Genomic DNA, 19469 nt, shown 5'->3' with positions numbered 1-19469 from the left:
ATTAGATCAGATTAAATCTATATGCAGCACTGATCTGGTATGTACACTACATAGACAAAAGTATTCAGACATGTTGAATTCAGGTATTAATAAGGTCTTTAATAAGGTTAATTAGGTCTCAATAATAATGACAAATTTCATAATATAGTTTTATATTCTGATAAATATCATTGCATTGGTTAGTTTTGTTTAAATTGTTATCACAATGCCTCAGAGATGAATTTTACTTAATTTCTCTCTCTCTCTCTCTTTATCAATGGCTATGAGAATGGTTATAAACTATATGGACAAAAATATCACACATCATGGCTGCAGATCATAAGATATCCTATTCATGCTGATTTGAGATATAAACATCAATATTTCCTTAAAGTTTAATGGGAGATTTTTCTTCCTAAGTAGATCTTCAGTTGTGGTAGAGAATTATTATTTACATTCAGAGCACAAAAATATTATAGAAATTTAGAGGTAGAACATTTAAAATCATAGTCATTGATAAATAAATGATGAGAGAAATGAACCCATAAAGACCCAGTGCTACTTTTGTGTCTGTTCCCAAATCAATTTTTCTCTCTATTTAGCCTGTCTTAAGTTATTTATCACCATTTATTGTATTGTTATCCTCTGTATTTTGCATTTTTTTCAATGAAAATCAATTATTTTCTCATATTTAATTCACTGATTGTGTAGATGTTCATAAACGCTCAGATGATATAATATCAGAAACAGAGAAAAATTAAGAAAACTTGACTTTTTCAACAAAATATTACATGAAATGAGCATAAACGAAGTGTTTCCATCTACTGTCACTGATCAAACACCATGGGTTTTACTGGTGAATCAATGTTGTAAAAGATGACGGTGTTTCCACTTTCACTACAGAGCCTCTGAACGTCCAAATGGGTCATATCTGATGACCATGAAAAGATGACAAACTGCATTTTACACCAATTATTTATGTGTATTGATAGGATTAGTGGACCAACAGGTATTAAACATTTAGGTCAGTAGATGGTTTTGGACACCGGTGGCTGTTTGGGTTATTATGGGTAAAAGTTAAAACCACCATTTGGAAGCAAAGATAACATTGTAAACACAACTAACCAATGCAATGATATTTATCACAATATAAAACTATATTATTTGTCATTATTGTTTTGTATCCCAGGCCTTTGTTAGAAAAGAAACAACTGAATTCAAAGTGTCCCAATACTTTTGTCCATATAGTGTATCTGCAGAAGATTTTATTGTTATGTATTGTAAATAATGACTAATCTGTGCAAAACAAGGAAATCTAGTGGAAGAATTTCACATTTGGTGAAACACTGGGATTTCTCATAATGGATCAGAGAAAAACTGAGCAAAATACCTGAGGATATGATTACTTCAAACCCAGTGACTAATGTGGAAACACAATTTTAGCCTGAGAGGAATTAAATTATAACAGTGTTACCTTGGCATAGAATCAGCTCAATCTGTTAAGCCTCCATTAGAAATTCATAAATGTGTCGGGAAATGTGACAAGATGAGAAGCACAGTGCTCCAAAATGAACAGGATGACATGTTCCGGGTTCTCCAAAACAAAACAAAAAAAAAAACAACCAAAAAAAATAAAGAAATCGCCAAATGATTACATGTTTTAAATTGTTAACACAAATCCTAATAACTTTCCTTAAACATCCGTCAGACTGAGTGCCCTTTGGCTTCTGGGAAAATGTACCTGCGCCTGAGTTAGACAGTCTGACAACGTAGAGTGATTTATTGGAGGTTAGCGCCAACACAAAGGTCGACTAGGCAGCTCAGCCAATCGTTTCAAGGTGTCAAGCCTTCAGTTTCTCTGTTAAATCAGGCTTTTGACAGGCCCGCAGCAATCTGCTTTAGCCTGAGGTAATGTGAGTTCTCCACGTTAAAGAGTAACTGCAGTTATCCCTTTAGCATCTGCCATCAGTGCTGCTTTTGATTTATTTATTTATTTGCACATCATAAAACAGCAAGAGAAAAATAAAAAAACAACAACATTCAAACACGTAACATCATTGTGCTGGAGAGGATAAAAGCCAAAAAAGGCTTATGTGAATACCTCCCTGGAAATAAGCAATACACAGGAAAAAAAAAAAAAGAGAGAGAAAAAAGAATTAAAAATATGATATAACTGAAATAATAAACTAAAGTAAAACAATAAAAATGCAAATCAATCACAAATCCTCAAATACAAATCAAATGATATACAGCCTTACATTTTTTCATGAATCAGAGTCCTTTTCAGATGCTTTTTAAATAATGATAAAGAAGATGCTGATTGAAGTTCAGGTCGTAGATTATTCCAAAGATGTGGTCCACGATATTTTACAGAATACTGACTGACAGAAGTTTGGCAGTACGGAAGATAAAATTTGCTTGAATATTGTGTAGGATAATTGTGAATAACAGAAGACAACATAAAGAAGTTCTGGAAAACTTTGGGAAGAACATGAGTTGAGTGAACATATTTGTACATGAAGACACAGGTCTGGTAAACGTTCACATCAAAAACTGAGAGAGGTTTGAATTTTTTTGAAAAGAGGAGTAGATGAGTGGAGTTTCTTAGAAAAGCTGATCATTCTTAAAGGTGCCGTCTGTAGGATTGTGGCCAAAACTGGTACTACAATCACATTCAAAATACTGTAGAGCGTGGTATCCTCTCCGCCTCCCCCCAGACTAAGGGTTGCCAGATCCAGTATGAGCGTCTACTGCTAGCGTTTCCACAAATCCTTGCCACCACACCATAAATGTCATACAAAAAAATCATCACCAGACTTATTATGCATAAGTATAATATATAATAGAACAAGACTAACATCCCGCCCACTAAAATGAAAGTTTGCGAAGATTCAGGAGCTAGGGAAAAGGTAAATGAGTCTTAAGTTTCACTTTTACTCTGCGAAGTACAAGCAGAGTAGGTACAAACTGATCGCTACTGTACCCCACACCCAGAGGTGGGTAATCCCAGCTCCACAGAGTAAAAGTCCTGCCATGTATTGGTTCTACCTGTTCACTTAACACAGGTGATTCCACTAATTATCCATCGACCTGGATGAGGAGTTGTGCTCATCAAAATGGGCTGGTTCAGTGAGTGAATGGGTGGAACAAATACATGGCAGGACTTTTACTCTATGGAGCTGGGATAACCCACCTCTGCCCACACCACCCCCTGGCAGAACCACGGACGCCGGACTACCGAACCCCCCCACCCCACCCCTTTGGATTACACACCACTACATGAAGAGGTCACTTCCACAGAAAACACTGAACTACAAGGAGCTACCATGGCAAGAGACAAGTCCTACACCGGTACCTGGTCTATTCACCAGTCCCAGACCGGCAGTCTCTTCACCAGGGCCAGAAGAAGAGACTGCAGCCCAGCCCCGGGAGAAGGGACAGGGTGAAGAGGCCACGGCCATGGCCACGGCTCTCAGTGGCTCTTACCAGGTGGTCAGACTAAGGCAGAGCCGGCGTCGGTCTTCAAATCCTTCTCTGTTTTCAGCCGTCTCCATGTTTCTGAATCATCTCCTATACATCTCCTTGTTTTGTTTCTCACTTTGTCACGACGTATTTGGGAATAATAAGAGGCCTTTTAGGTTTTTTAATGTCAGGCATTTATTATCAGAAATGTTCCAGTTGCAGCTCAGTGGGAACTGGCAACCTGGATGCTAAAAGGCTACTGACTCTGTGATTGGCAGACAGGTGATGGGCGGAGCCTCAGACCAAAACACACAATGACAACATAAACATTATTTCGGGGCTGACACTGAGCTTTTCGAATGCAAATATTCTGGCAGGTCACTGATATCAGTATTTGAAATGAACATGATTCCTTAATGTCTGGTGACAGTCAAGGCCATATTATAATTCCTTAGAACATAACTCCTACATACTGCACCTTTAAAAATTTCTTTTGAATTAGGAGAATCTTATTGAGAGCTTTTTAGATACATCTGAATAATTATGTGGGAATGGGTTGTGCGATGATGTAATAATTGCAGCATACACGTGTGCATCCACCACCTCTCCTGCACACACACACACATTCACAGCTTATTATTCTCACATTTTTTTCTTTCTACAGATGTGCAACATCCCCTACCTGAGCACACAACTCGACCTGCTGCTGACTCTGAGAGAGCTACCGATCAGCATGAACGACCTGCAACCGGTGAGTTTGCGCATTCACCTGCAGAGTCAAATCATAGCTCGAATCAGACATTGAGATGTTTTAAGGTCTGTCCCATTCTTAAAAGCTCTAAAGCTGGGTAAAACAGTCTCTGCAGCAAAGACTGAAAACATGAAAATGCAAATTTATTCAGTAATGCAAATGCTAATGTTCAGATACATCATGACTTTGGCCATAAATGAAAATAACATCTGGGAACAAACTGAAGTTAATACATGAAAGCTCTTTCCTTCCAGTCTGAGTTTTATGTTTGAAGTGGTGGCTTTTTATTCTTCCTGCTGGATGGTTAAGAGTCTTCAAATCAGAAAAACATGAGAGGCACTTTGAGACAGCTCTCTTCATTTGACAGAGGGAAAAGATATATCTTAATCAAATCAAGTTCCATTTTTCTGTAGGAGTGAAACATGCAAAGTCTTTTTTTTTTTTTTTTTTTACCATTATCAAAAATTCAGTGAAAACCCACTTTGAGGTTTTTTCACAGGGGAGAACAATGGAAAAAATCACGAATTTATCTTCATTGAACAAAGTTTTAAACTCAAGCACTCTTAAGTGAATACAGACAGAAACAAAATGAAGTGGGAATAGAATTTCATTAAAGTACAAGAAGTTGCTTTTAGGAGTCGAACCGTAACACACACGTGTTGGCTGCTGCTGTCTAAATATCTAGACATTTCAGGTTCATCATTAGTCAGACAAATGGTTAACACTCTTATAGAGAATTGTTGTTTATTGGTGTTGGGGGCTGCAGGGTGTGAAGATATTGCAGTCAGACAAGCAAACCTCCCAGCTCCTATTTATTTATTTTTTTCCTAACTTTTGTTTTTGTTTTTTTATGTGATTCTCTCGAACTTCTGTTGCTTTCAGCATCAGTGCTTCAGTCCTAATCTGTTGTCTGCTGACTGTCTAAAAATGAAGAGAAACAGAGGATAAGAATGATGGCACTGTAATCCACTGACTGTGACAGTAATTTTTCTTTGTCTAAAACACAGAGACAAACATATTGTATACCGGCTAGATGACTTGACAAGAAAGATTAACAATTTCATTAACTTCGAATTTACTCTTTTCTTTACTCTTTTATTATTTCGGTTGCTTTGTAACTTCATTTAGAACAGGTCAATTTACAATCGAATGTCTGCATTTATGTACCAGGATAATTCCATTCGGATGCATCTTTCTAATTTGCAAATCACCCCAAACTTTCACTGTACAGTATGTTCGGATAGAGAAAAAAATAGGAGTCTCCTACCTTGCAAAATACTGTATAGCCCTCAACAGCCTGATATGACAGATTACTTAAGTCTCCAACATTAGGGAGGATTTACACACATCCTCACAGACAGTACTGGAGGAGAGGAAATGAAAAAGTTCCCACCTGGGAAATGTTTCTTTCCTATATGGTGTGCTTGTAGGTGCAAAGTTTCAGGGTTACTGTGACAAGTTAAATTCTGCATTGTGGTTCTGGCTTATATAAACCTGTTTTCTGTGTGCAACTGTGATCAAATATAAACGTGAGATTCAAGGAAGTACAGACACAAACAAGTGGTGCCAGGCACAACAAACCCCGCCCCTTGCATGTATCGTGGCTTATTTTGGCATCGATCCAGCTGATGTCATCACGTCTATGTGTGTGGTGATGTCAGCGTATCAACTGCCTCTATATATGTGCCAAGTTTGAAGTAAATTGATGTTTTTATAAACATTTGAAATTTTGCCCATTATAAGTAAATGGGAGAAAAAAAGATTAAAAAAAAAATCATAAAAAATTTAAACTTTGACCTATTATTCCCAAAATGTAATCATATCTACTCTGGGTTACTGGCAGTCTATAAATATAATTTGGTATGAATTCAACCAATAGTTTTGCTGCTACAGACATTTAAAATTTTGCCCATTATAAGTGAATGGGGAAAAAAAAAAATTGTAAAAATTCATAAAAAATTTGAACTTAAACCTATTGTTCCCAAATGCAATCAGATCTATTCTGGGTCACTGGCAATCTATAAACCCAATTTCGTATGAATTCAACCAATAGTTTTGCTGCTAGACATTTATCAACAAAGAAACAATGAAACAAACCGAACTAAAAACAACACCCCTTGCCTCCCCTTCAGGGGGCGGGGTAACAAGAGTGTCTGCCTGCAGGACTTCCACTGTGGAGTCCCTCTCCCTGCAACCTCCGTTGTCAGGCCCGGACAGAAAATATCAAATAAAACCCCAGAAATACACGTAAAACCTACAAATTGCAATCGCAACCCTTTTAGTGGAACCAATTTTGTCATTATCTGATATTTATTTAATCATGAAACCACTTATTATTCCCTTAGCTGTAGCACATATATTTTCCTCTCAACACAAAAGCACAGATTCTGTAAACTGACTGTAGCATCTTTACTGACAGCTTCACATTTTACTGTCAAAATGATGGTCAACCTACAATGTCAGTTTTAGTCGTAGTTCTGCAATAATTACACAGTATTTGTACTTTGACATGTTAACTGGTCCTCATCAAATATCAAATCAGGGGTTTTAGAGTCTGGTCTGTATTCAGGTATGTTCTAACAGACTAAGTTAAAGATGGCAGCGTACAAAGGTAGATTATATGATGTAGTTGGATCTCCTTTCTCCATTTTCTTCTGTGCAATTGAAGCCGTCCCTCTGGTAAGTTCTGGAAAGTTATTCTTAAAACTGGAGCATATGGCGAGAGTATTGCTGCTGGCTGGCACATACCTTATTTGGAAAAGCTAACTCTTTGTCGAGGACTACACTTTCCCATATCATTAACCCCCCTTTCTTCCAAAACACCACTGGCAAAAATGAAAATCCATCTCCATTTTTTGTTTTTCTTTTTTGTCTGTTTAATTTCCATCCATATTCAGCAGGATCTGTTCAGTGCTCTGGTTAAACAGGGAAATCTTGCCATATATTCTAGAGGGATATTTGCAGTTGACACAATTGCATACCAAATAATAATCCTGCCAAACAACAACTCTGTGATTATTCATACTGTGAGGTCAAATGAGGTGTTGATTATTTTCATAATGTAAAATACCAAAAGGCTTGAGTTATTTTTGTCCTCCGTTTGAAAGCTCTGCAAACCAAAAAACAAGCCTCATTCTACTTAAATGTCACATGTTGGGTGAAACAATGAATGCACAAACTGTTAAATTACGGAACAAAAAGACTTTACTTTGTGCCCCTGTGTTTGTCTTCAGCTGATTAACCAGAAGATCAGAATGTGCACGCAGCTGTGCAACTCCAGGTCATTTGTTTCCGTGCTGGAGTACCTCCTCGCCATTGGCAATTACCTCAATGAGAACGCCGGAAAGGAAAAGGCCAAGGGATTCCGCCTCTCCTCCTTACCTAAAGTATGACTCTACCACTGTTGCCTGACCTTTGATTGAGTTGCAGCACAAAGCTAATAAGACTACTCATACTGCAGGACTTCTCTGCATTTTTTTTTTTTTTTCATCAGTCTCGCTTGTCCTTTTTTTAGTTGCAATTTTTTAAGTTCACTCAGGTCATTCTAATGGTTTTGTGATCATAATGAAGTAAAAGTCTGCACAAAGTCTAACCTCCAGTGGCTGAAGTGCAGTTTTTGCTTACTGTATCGTTTCATAACACCAAAAAAGTGATATTTTCCAGGTTTATTTAAAATCCTGTTTTTGGATGTACTGTCGTCTCTGTGTGTTTTTACCCACCCATTCTTCTACCTTTACATCTGAACCACACTTCTATGTCCTAGTCTTTCTTCTGGGATGGTTTTAAGGGGCAGTACTTTTGGCAGAGATGTAAAGGTCCTCTGCTCCTTTAATGAAGCCGAGGCTTTGTGTTCCCTCAGAGGTGTTTCAGGATCTAATTGAGACGAGGTAAACAGTTTCTTCTTCCATCAAATTAATGACCGGCTGCTTCCAAGAAAAATGCATCAAGGTCATCTCAGATCTTTTTTTTTTTTTTTTTTCTTGTATTTGCCCGTGAGCCTCAGTACATGGTGCATCTCTTGAATAAGAGCTGGACTGGACTGTAAATTGAAAAACACATTAGAAAACAGTGTGGGCGCCACAATATTTGGAAGATCATTTTAGTACAAGTACTTAATAGCAATAATAACACATGCAATTTCACTCAGAATCTATATGGGTGCTTCTATGTAACTGGACATGGGGGCTAAAAATTCAAACCAGATGTAGACTAATGTTATGAAGCAAGTTTGGAAGCACTTTGGGTATGTTTTAAAAAGAAATATTTACTGAGATAAAAGAAACTATTTTTCAGACAAAAAACATTTTTATATTATTTTACATTATATTTAATACAAAAATCTGCATGTAACATGGTCAAAAGGACACGAAAATTATGCTCTACTATTTTTTTTTTATATCTCTTTATTCTCTCACAGGTACATTTTGTGAAATGAACTAATTATCCAAGGCAGAGTGTTTCACAAAAATGACTGCTGTTGCAAAATCATTTGTGATTTATATGTGTTTAAGTAGGCAGGTTCTGCATGTAACACAAGTGGACACAATGGATTACATACAAAACCTGGAATGAGACTGTAGATTGATGAAAAACTTGCATGTCTGGATTGGAAACACCACTAGAATCATCAAATTTAACACAGTGTCTTTATTTATAGCAGTCAAAATGACACAAAAATCACACGCCTCTATTTTTTCAAAATATCTCTTTATTCTCTCACAGGTACATTTTGGGAATTGAACTAATTATCCAAGGCAGAGTGTTTCACAAAAATGACTGCTGTTGCAAAATCATTTGCGATTTATATGCGTTTAAGTAGACAGGTTCTGCATGTAACCCAAGTGGACACGATGGGTTACATACAAAACCTGGAATGAGACTGTAGATTGATGAAAAACCTGCGTGTCTGGATTAGAAACACCACTAGAATCATCAAATTTAACACAGTGTCTTTATTTATAGCGGTCAAAAGGACACGAAAATCACACGCTTCTATTTTTTAAAAATATCTCTTTATTCTCTCACAGGTACATTTTGGAAATTGAACTAATTATCCAAGGCAGAGTGTTTCACAAAAATGACTGCTGTTGCAAAATCATTTGCAATTTATATGCATTTAACTGGGCAGGTTCTGCATGTAACACAAGTGGACATGATGGGTTATACACAAAACCTGAAATGAGACTGCCTATTTATGAAAACCTGTCTGAATTAGAAAAAACACTAAAATCGTCAAATTTAACACAGTGCCTTTATTTATAGTGGTAAATAGGACATGAAAATCATGCACCTCTATTTTTTTTTTTAAAAATATCTCTTTATTCTCTCACAGGTACGTTTTGGGAATTGAACTAATTATCCAAGGCAGATTGTTTCACAAAAATGACTGCTGTTGCAAAATCATTCGTGATTTGTATGTGTTTAAGTAGGCAGGTTCTGCATGTAACACAAGTGGACACGATGGGTGACATACAAAACCTGGAATGAGACTGTAGATTGATGAAAAACCTGCATGTATGGATTGGAAACACCACTAGAATCATCAAATTTAACACAGTGTCTTTAGTTATAGTGGTCAAAAGGACACGAAAATCACACGCTTCTATTTTTTTAAAAAATATCTCTTTATTCTCTCACAGGTACATTTTGGAAATTGAACTAATTATCCAAGGCAGAGTGTTTCACAAAAATGACTGCTGTTGCAAAATCATTTGCAATTTATATGCATTTAACTGGGCAGGTTCTGCATGTAACACAAGTGGACATGATGGGTGACATACAAAACCAGGAGTGAGACTGCCGATTTATGAAAAACCTGCATGTCTGAATTAGAAAAAACACTAGGATCGTCAAATTTAACACAGTGTCTTTATTTATACAAAACAATTTCAAGCTATGTTTTCCAGATCAAATGCACTGACACCTAGGTAGTTTTTCATGTCCCAATTTTAGTCCTATTTTTGGTCCAAATATTTGTTTAAAAAACTCATTAATTTTGGGATGGCTCAGAGCAAGAGTATAATTTTTTTTGTGTTTATCTGAGGTCATCATTAGGTACATCTTGGGGGGAAATATGTCTAAATTTGTCTTTTATTATTGGGTCTAAAAAGCTGGCAAAGTGTCAGATACCAAAACGAACCCAGTTTCATAGAAGCACCCAAATAGAGTAAGTGTTAAAACAGTCCACTGATGAGTATTTTCTGCAGAGTTTGTAGAGTACAACATACAGTAGATGTGTATGTTACGTGTCTTTGTGCTGTGTGTAGCAAGAGACTAAAATATTTTCCAGGCCATGCCCTTTTTTCACACTACGCTCTCTCTTCTCCACAGATTTCTCAGCTCCGTGGGAGAGACAAAAAGTTCACCTTGCTCCACGCCCTTGTAGAACAGATCATGTTACATGAACCGTGCTTGGCCACTTTTACCCAAGAGCTGGCAGAATTTGAAACTGTCCCAGGAGGTATAAGCTAATCAAGATTTGATCAAAGCTGAAAAAAAAAAAAAAAAAAAAAAAAAGTGTGTGGTATGTTTCAGTCGGGGCTAGTTAAGCAAAATGTAAGCTTTTTGTGTGTGTGTCATAGTGTTTTTTTTTCCCTCTCTCTTTTGGACAGCTTCCATCAAAGGTCTGACTGCAGAAGTAGATGGTGAGTAGATCAGATTTTACTACTGGGTCCAAATGGTGTTAGTCTGAATTTTGCTGACACAGCTTTTTCTATGCCAATACCCAAAACCCTTTTTTTTTTTTTTTTTTTTTTTTTTTTTTACTGAGGAAGCACCAGTAGTGTAATTTAACAGGTTTTGGATCTGTATGTAATTGGAGATTAAGTACCCAGGTCTTATGGTCTAGGCTCTGTCCAATATAATATCCATAGATCTATAGGGTGACTTACAGCACAAACAAACACAAAAACAGCCTTTCTAAGGATCAGAGCAGACAGTGCAGCCTTTGGCTTCGATGGTCAAATATGATCGATGGTAACCAACTTATGTTTCGCTTCAGTCTTGAAGAATGAAGTAAAGAAAGTCATCCAGTATCGAAAAACTTCCAAGAAGAGAAAAGCAGGAGAAAATCACACAAACTTCTCCAAAGATCTAAAGGTAAAGCAGTAAATTCTTAATTTTGATTGTTTATTTCTCATTTAATTAACCCATGAAGACCCAGTGCTACTTTTGTAATTTTTCCTTCTATTTCACCTTTCTTAAGCGCTTTTTCACCATTTATTGTAAGATTATCCTCTGTATTTTGTATTTTTCAGTGTAAATCATGTATTTCACTTTCATTCACTGATTACGTATATGTTCATTAAAGCTTAGAGAAAATTCAAAGGTTATTGTATCAAAAGAGAGAAAAAAAAGGGTAAAAGTGACTTTTTCAACAAAATATATCAGTAATTGAACATAAAAACAAGTGTCTCCATCCACTGTCATTGATCCAATTCTATGCGTTTTACTGGTGAAGCAATATTGTAGATGATGACAGTGTTTCCACGGTAACTTATTTCGCCATTTCTTATAATATTATCCTGTGTATTTTTGCATTTGTCACTGTAAATCATGTATTTTCCTATATTTTATTTAGATATTCATGAAAAGTCAGTATTTTCAAAGGTTATTGTATCAAAACGGAGAAAATTTGAGGGAAAAAATGACTTTTTCGGTGAGTATATCATTAACTGAACGTTAAAATCAAAAGTGTCCATCCACTGTCATTGATCCAACTGCATGGGTTTTACTGGTGAATTAATGTTGTAGATGATGACAGTGTTTCCATGGTAACTATTTTCACCATTTCTTATAATACTATCCTGTGTATTTTTGCATGTTTCTCTGTAATTTATGTATTTTCCTATATTTTATTTAGATATTCATGAAAAGTCAGTATTTTCAAAGGTTTTTATATTAAAACAGAGAAAATTTTAAGGAAAAAATGACTTTTTCGGTGAGTATATCATTAACTGAATGTAAAACCAAAAGTGTCCAACCACTGTCATTGATCCAACTCCATGGGTTTTACTGGTGAATCAAAGTTGTAGATGACGCTGTTTCCACGGTAACTACGGAGCCTCTGAACGTCCAAATGGGTCATATCTGATGACCATGAAAAGATAAAAAACTGTATTTTACACCAGTTATTTACATGTATTAACAGAATTAATGGATCAACAGGTATTAAACATTTTAGATCAGAACATGATTTTGGCTGCCAGCAGCTTTTTGGGTCTTTATGGGTTAAAGGTTCAGTGTGTGACATCTAGCAGTGGCTGCAAAAACATGGCAGCCTGTTATTAGAGCCAGTTTTTTTTTTTTTTGTCTGCTCTGTGTTTGTAGTTGAAAGGGCAAGAAATGGCACACACTCATCTGCTCCTTCTGTAGATACAAAGATATAAGTGGCTCATTTTAAGGCAACAAAAACACAACAATTCTAATTTTTCTGAAAACATAATTATGCATATTATATTCCATTTCTGTACTTGACCCTTTGCTAAACCCCTCTGTAAAACTTCCACGCTCCAGTACTGTGTCGGCAACCGTAATTAGCTTTTAGAACAGGTGAAGGCCAAAGCATTGTGTAAATGGAAATCACAGATATAAATGCTTGTACATTTATTTATTCAACATTACACCAATGTTTTTATCCCTCGTTAAAGTCACAAGAGTGCCACAAGGACACACTACTAAGCCCAGTCATTCAATAATTAATATTTTTAGGACTGTTTTTATTATCTATTATAGAACACGTCTAACAGCAGATGTATTTTAGTTGTTTTTTTTTAACAGCTGGATGTGAGTGATTATGTTATTTATTGCGTAATAACTGATGAAGAAAAACAAACTTATGTGTATTTTAGTTTGAGGATGTTTGAGAATCTGTGGAGTTTTCTCTTGTTTTTGATATTATATTAGTTTAAGTGATTAGTCAGATAGAAAACAGGTATTCTAATGGAAATAGTGGCAAATTTCCGTAATCATAGTTGTGAAATAATGGATAGACGTTCACAGAAACATCTTCAATATGTATTTGAATTTTATTATCTGTCATTCATAAATCAGTAAAATGTATGGTCTTAACAGAGATGACATTAGAAATAAATAAAACGATGGAATGTGTGACTGTAGAGATCCACAATGAAAAGAAGAAAAATATAATTATTAGTTGTATATATTGATCACCTGGTTCAAGTATTGAACTTTTCAGTGAATGGATGGAGAAACTATTTTTCCCTGTGAAAAAAAAATACTATGTATCTGTGGCAATTTTAATATCGACCTATCAATCAATATTAATCACCTAAGGTTACTCTGAGGTAAAACACTAGCTAATGTAGTTAAGTACAACAACACAAATATGTCTGAAACCAGTCTAACTGATGGTTATTTCATGGATGTGCAGAATTTATTCAGCCTCAAATGATACACAACCACCTGATGTAAAATGAATAACCTATAAATGTTCATGTACCTTTGTTAACATCTGTTACTAGGTGAGCTAACATTAGTTATCTGATCTCAGAGAACACAAAAGAGTTTATGTTGACCAAATAAATACTATATTATGAAGTTAGTAGTAGCTGTTTACGTTACCTGCTGTTTCTTGTGTGTTATTACAGAAATATCTGTTTATTTTAGAACCAGAATACTGTATTAATTCCAAGTGAAATGGTTGTGTTACATTTGTTTTGTGCAAGTAAATGAAAAATCCAGTAAAGACATTATCAATACTAAAATATATATGTAAAGTTCTAAATATATATATATATATATATATATATATATATATATATATATATATATATATATATATATATATATATAATATATATATATTAAATATACCAATATACATATCAAAACACTCTATTATAACAAATTACAACAGAAATTTGTACAGTATGTACTAGTTCCTGCTTTTCGTTTGGAATATCTCTCTAAATGCCATAAAAGGGTCATTCAACAAAAAGAAATTTAGACTTAAGGTGCAACATCTCAGTCTTTAAATATAAATACATCATACATTAGAAGAGACAGATACAGTTAGAAGGGACAAAATGACACTTCTGTTTGGTGTTCAATGGGAGAAGTGGCTCAATTCACTGAATAAATCAACTATTTTGTGAAAACTTTTGGCTCCATAACAATCAGACAACCTCTGAGATGATCCTTAATAATAAGAATAAGAATAAGAACAATAACAATAATAATAAAATTTATTTATTGGTGCCTTTCAGGACACTCAAGGTGACCATACAAATTTGTTAAAATAAATAAAACACAATTAAAATTACACACATACATATAAAGATCATTTTATGAGACAAGTGACAGGTCTATGACAGGTCAACCCCATTTACAGCAGTGTCACAGTCTGTCATTTAACTGAACCACATACTTTTATGTAAAAACCAAAGGTAAAAATAACCAAACATACCAAACATGTCCCTAATTTCCCAGCTGAGTCACATTATCATTTATTGTAAACATTAGGACTAATACAAGTGGCTGACAGTGATACATGTGACTGAAACACAATCTAATAAACCACAGATTTGCTGTTACATTTTCATCACCAGTGAAAACAAACAGGGACAAACTGGAAACTGTTGTCTTCAGTCCAAGTGTCTGATTAGTTCCTCTTAAATGTTACACACTGGGTCTTTAAAGGTACACTGTGGTGTGCTGTTCAAGGTTGTAAATGTACTTCTATGGACTTGTAGTTGTCTTCTTGTTGTGTTTTATGCACACACTGTCACACTGTTTTTGTTTATTCCACATGCAAACATGGTCACTCTTTAACCCATAAAGACCCTGTACTACTTCTGTGGCAGTTTCCAAATGAATTTTTCCTCTCAATTTAACCTTTCTTATGCAATTTATCAGTATTTATTACAATATTATGCTCTATATTTTGCATTTTCACAGTAAATCGTGTATTTTCCTACATTTAATTCCATATTTTTAATTTAGATGTTCATGAAAACTCAATAGTGAATTCAAAAGTTATTAGATCAAAACAGAGAAAACTGAAGAAAAAGTGACGTTTTTGGCAAAAATATTAATGTCTGAATGTAAAAACAAGTGTGTCCATCCATTGTCATTGATCCAACTCCATGGGTTTTACTGTATAACACATGACTTACTTTAACCCATAAAGGCCCAGTGCTACTTTTATGTGAGATCTCAAATAAATTTTTCTCTCTATTTAATCACCATTTCTTATAATATTATCCTTTGTATTTTTGCATTTTTATTGTAAATCATGTATTTTTCTATATTTAATTTAGATATTAATGAAAACTCAATATTTTCAAAGGTTATTACATCAAAACAGAGAAAATGTGAAGGAAAAAGTGACTTTTTCATTAAGTATATCATTAATTGAATGTAAAACCAAGTGTCCATCCACTGTCATTGATCCAACTCCATGGGTTTTACTGGTGAATCAATGGTTGTAGAAGATGACAGGGTTTCCATGGTAACTATGGAGCCTCTGAACATCCAAATGGGTCATATCTGACGACCATGAAAAGATGACAAACTGTATTTTACACCAATTATTTACATACATTGATAGGATTAGAGGATCACAGGTAGATGGTTTGAGTCGCCATGGTTTTAGATCTTTATGAATTAAGGTAGAAGAGGAAGAATTGCATTAATTTATCTATTATATGATTTTTTTTTTTTTTTTTTTCAGACAAAAAGTAAACGTCATGTATTAGTCCTCTACATCTCACTGTATTTTTTTTCATCCACAGACACAAATTTGTATCACTCATCAAAACATTGCTCTGTAGTGCATCTTTATGTGGCACTGGTGTGAGATTAAAATCTATTTTCAGTTTTCATTCTACTAGGCAGAACAATAAAACATGGCAATTTATTTTTCACTTATAAAAGAATCAAATTGTTGTTGTTGTCCTTGATGCAGGGGGCCACATGCTTTAAAAATAACTAAGCCTGTGACTGGATCTGGTCCACGGGTGTCAAACATGGGGCCCAGGGACCAAAACCGGCCTGCCAAAGGTTTCAATGCGGCCCGTGGAATGAATTTGCAAAGTGCAAGTTAGGGCATTAAACTCAAAAATAATATCATAATAACCAATAAATAATGACAACACCATTTTTTTTCTCTTTGATTTAGTGCAAAAAACGTTAAATTATGAAAATGCTTACATTAACAAACTATCCTTTAACAATAAAATGTGAATATCTGAACAAATATGAGCAACCTGAAATGCCTAAAGAAAATTAAGTGCATTTTAACAATATTCTACCTGTTACTAAAAGTTTGGTCCCTTTGTAGATCGGATCTGTAATGCATGTGTATAAGCGATAAGTTGAGGCACAGTGTTGATAAAATTCTACTTATATTTCTTAACAAATTTCATGTGTTTTCAGGTTATTCACATCCTTTTTATTTGGATAGTTTGTAAACGTAATATTGGTATAATTGAATGTCATTTTTTACACTAAAACAATTTGGAGTTGTTGTTATTTATTGGCTATCATGTTATTATCTTACTGGTCCGGCCCACTTCAGATTAAATAGGGCTGAATGTGGCCCCCGGAAGAAAATGAGTTGACACCCCGGTTTACATGGTGTAAAAATGACAGCTGTGGCGGTTAGGAGTCATTCATTTAACGGCATCAGTTTGATTTGATCAATGATTAAATGGTGAAATTTAATGAATGACTGAATAATTTCATCACAGGCTTTTTTATGCTTCTTTTTTTAACCCCAGATGGCAATTGACAAATACAACACAGAGCTTTCGGCGCTGACGAAGACATGTGAGGAAATGAAGAAACTCTACTCTGTCATACTGGTAATATTTGACTTATTATTTCAATATCTCTTTTGCACAGCCTCTGAGATAGATGCTCCTCTGTTCCTGTGGAGTCTAGATGGCCCTCTTCAATTATTGTCATTTTATCTCCCCTATCTATGCTGGCAGAGTACATATATTTTAAAGGAAGAAGTCCCCAAGGTTACCTTCTTTTTCACCAGGTGTCCTTGAGGGCTCAGACACATATATATATAATGCATCTGATATACAGTACAGGTCCATGGATTCCACATCATTTAACAGCAGCGACGGCTGATTTGTAGCTTGAAATATGCTCGATTTATTCTTGGGATAATTTCCTCAGGATTAGTAAGTAATTGATGTTTTTTTCTTTTTTTTTTTTTTTTGCCAAAGTTCATCTTGACCCTTAATGTGTGATGTCACATTGAAACGATAGGGAGTGAGTGATCTACAAATTATAAAAATGAGAGGCTGTGATAGCACCCCTACTGGTTTGGATGGGTTTTTTAAAAGAGCAACGTATGAGCCACAAAGACTCAAAACACAAAGTTTTTTTTTTTTTTTTGTCTATAGCTTAACCCTTTCATGCATGAATTATAAAAAAAAAAAAAAATTAGTTTATTTTTTATTTTTTTTACATTGATTTTATTACTCATAATTAGGCTAAAGTTGAAATGCATTTAGTTGTTTTGTTGTTTTTTTTTAATATGGTTTTATCAAGAAGATATTTCACCTCCTGGGACCCAGGAAAGTACAAGTTTTGGCTTTTTTTAATTAAATAATTGCCTATATTGGAAACATCATGATGCAGAGTTTTTCAGATGCATTTTTTGCTGATCCTGGACTTTTGTTGGTATGTGCTTGTCGTTATTTACCATGTTGGTATGTGATTATTGTTGAAATATATTGTATTATAAGTTATGTAGTTTCCTAATCTGTTTCTATCGGTTATTTACATTATTAGGACTCTAAACAGATGTTATTATATCATTAAGGAAGCAAAAGTAATGTGTTATGTGGTATAAATGTGAGATGGGGGTGGGATTTAATAAGTTTTCTTCTTCCCACTCCTTTTTGAGCAGTACATGTTGATTTATTTATTACTAGTGTACATGGCTATTGCTATTTTGTCTTGATCATCTTTATTTATTAATGTATTTTGCTCGGATATTAGTTTCTTGTCCACAAATTTTTTTTACATTTTTCTTCTGCTCAAAACAAATAAGTGAATGAATGAATGAAGGAATTTTTAAAAAATATTTTTATGGGATGTCCTTTGCTGTGGACAGTCTCTTGTACTCTATGTCACAAACATGGACAGTGAAACCATAGTTGGGTCTTACGAGGTTAACTTAGGAGATCACAGAGCAGTCCAAATTCTACAACTAAGATGATCCTTTTTTTTTCATTGTATTGCTTCGGGTCTATAGAGACTGCCCCCATGTGGTTTGGAGATATTGCCTTTATAATCCTTTGGAAAATGAATTAAATTATGTGGATGTCATGCATGAAGGGTTAAATGGAGAGTAGTTTATGTTTGGAGTAACTGGTTAATCAGTAAATATATAGGTAACATAGTGGAATGCATTCATTAATACTTCATGATTATTAGTTTAGTTCCTTTTGATGTTGACTGGACTCTTGAAGATCAAAAGATATTATTTAATGATTTTGTTCCAGAAGTGTGTAGAAGTGCACTTGTGTTCGTGCTCTGTCTCACATATCATTAGATTTAGTGGAGGCTCTGGTCCCAGTGAGTTCTTTTATCACGCTCTCAGTAATAAAGGAGAGCATTTCTTTGCTCACTAACCTGGTTAGATTAGGTTTATGGGGCTCAAGCTTACTTTTGACATCTTAACAGGTGCTATTTCTTTTTTACAGAGCCACCACCAAAAATAATCAATATGAAAGTAGTACCTATTTTCTCACCTTTCTTACATCTCTATGGACAATCCATCATCGCACACACTCTGCCAGCCCTTCATGCTGTGTTTGAGCGCTGAAGTATGAAGGGGTTAGCTGTAAGCTTTAGGCTTAGCACTGAATTGTGTTATAGTGGACCCACAATTAGATTCCAATGCACTTAAAATCTTTTCCACAACTCACACACAAGTAAGCAAAGATAAAACTGAAGACAAAATAACAGTGGTGTCCTTCTGATATTTTGCTGGGCACAAATCACAGCTGCTTTTCTCTTTTTAAAATGACTAGTTTAGAGTTTAAGAGAAAAATCAGCCGGGGGTTTATAGCTTATGTGCAAGCTATCAAGCCCCTTTACCGAAAAATCCTTACAAGATAAATTATTCCTCTAAGTTTTTTATTGAAATTGTTCTGCTCTTGCAGCAGCTGTGGCCTTTTAAAGTTTAACAATTTGACCTTTAACTGTCATGTCCCCTGCAGGCCAATCAGAGTCGCATTTTGTAACCATCACGCTGCAGCGCCACAATGCACCACCATCACTGCATGTTTAA

General features: G+C 35.0%; 1 protein-coding gene across 1 annotated transcript in view; it reads left to right on the top strand.

The window, feature by feature from the left end:
- The window catches only part of LOC115422435 (formin-like protein 13), a 50444-nt gene extending 30975 nt beyond the window's left edge, over positions 1–19469 (top strand). Inside the window, exons 11-17 of the mRNA XM_030138790.1 lie at positions 4106–4192; positions 7426–7578; positions 10523–10652; positions 10804–10836; positions 11193–11290; positions 16933–17098; positions 19399–19469. Coding sequence (XP_029994650.1) covers positions 4106–4192; positions 7426–7578; positions 10523–10652; positions 10804–10836; positions 11193–11290; positions 16933–17098; positions 19399–19469 — 738 coding nt within the window. The remainder of the gene's footprint in view (positions 1–4105; positions 4193–7425; positions 7579–10522; positions 10653–10803; positions 10837–11192; positions 11291–16932; positions 17099–19398) is intronic.

This window comes from Sphaeramia orbicularis, chromosome 7 (genome assembly GCF_902148855.1).
Source record: "Sphaeramia orbicularis chromosome 7, fSphaOr1.1, whole genome shotgun sequence".
Classification (NCBI taxonomy): Eukaryota; Metazoa; Chordata; class Actinopteri; order Kurtiformes; family Apogonidae; genus Sphaeramia; species Sphaeramia orbicularis.
This window is presented reverse-complemented; position numbering and strand designations above follow the sequence as displayed.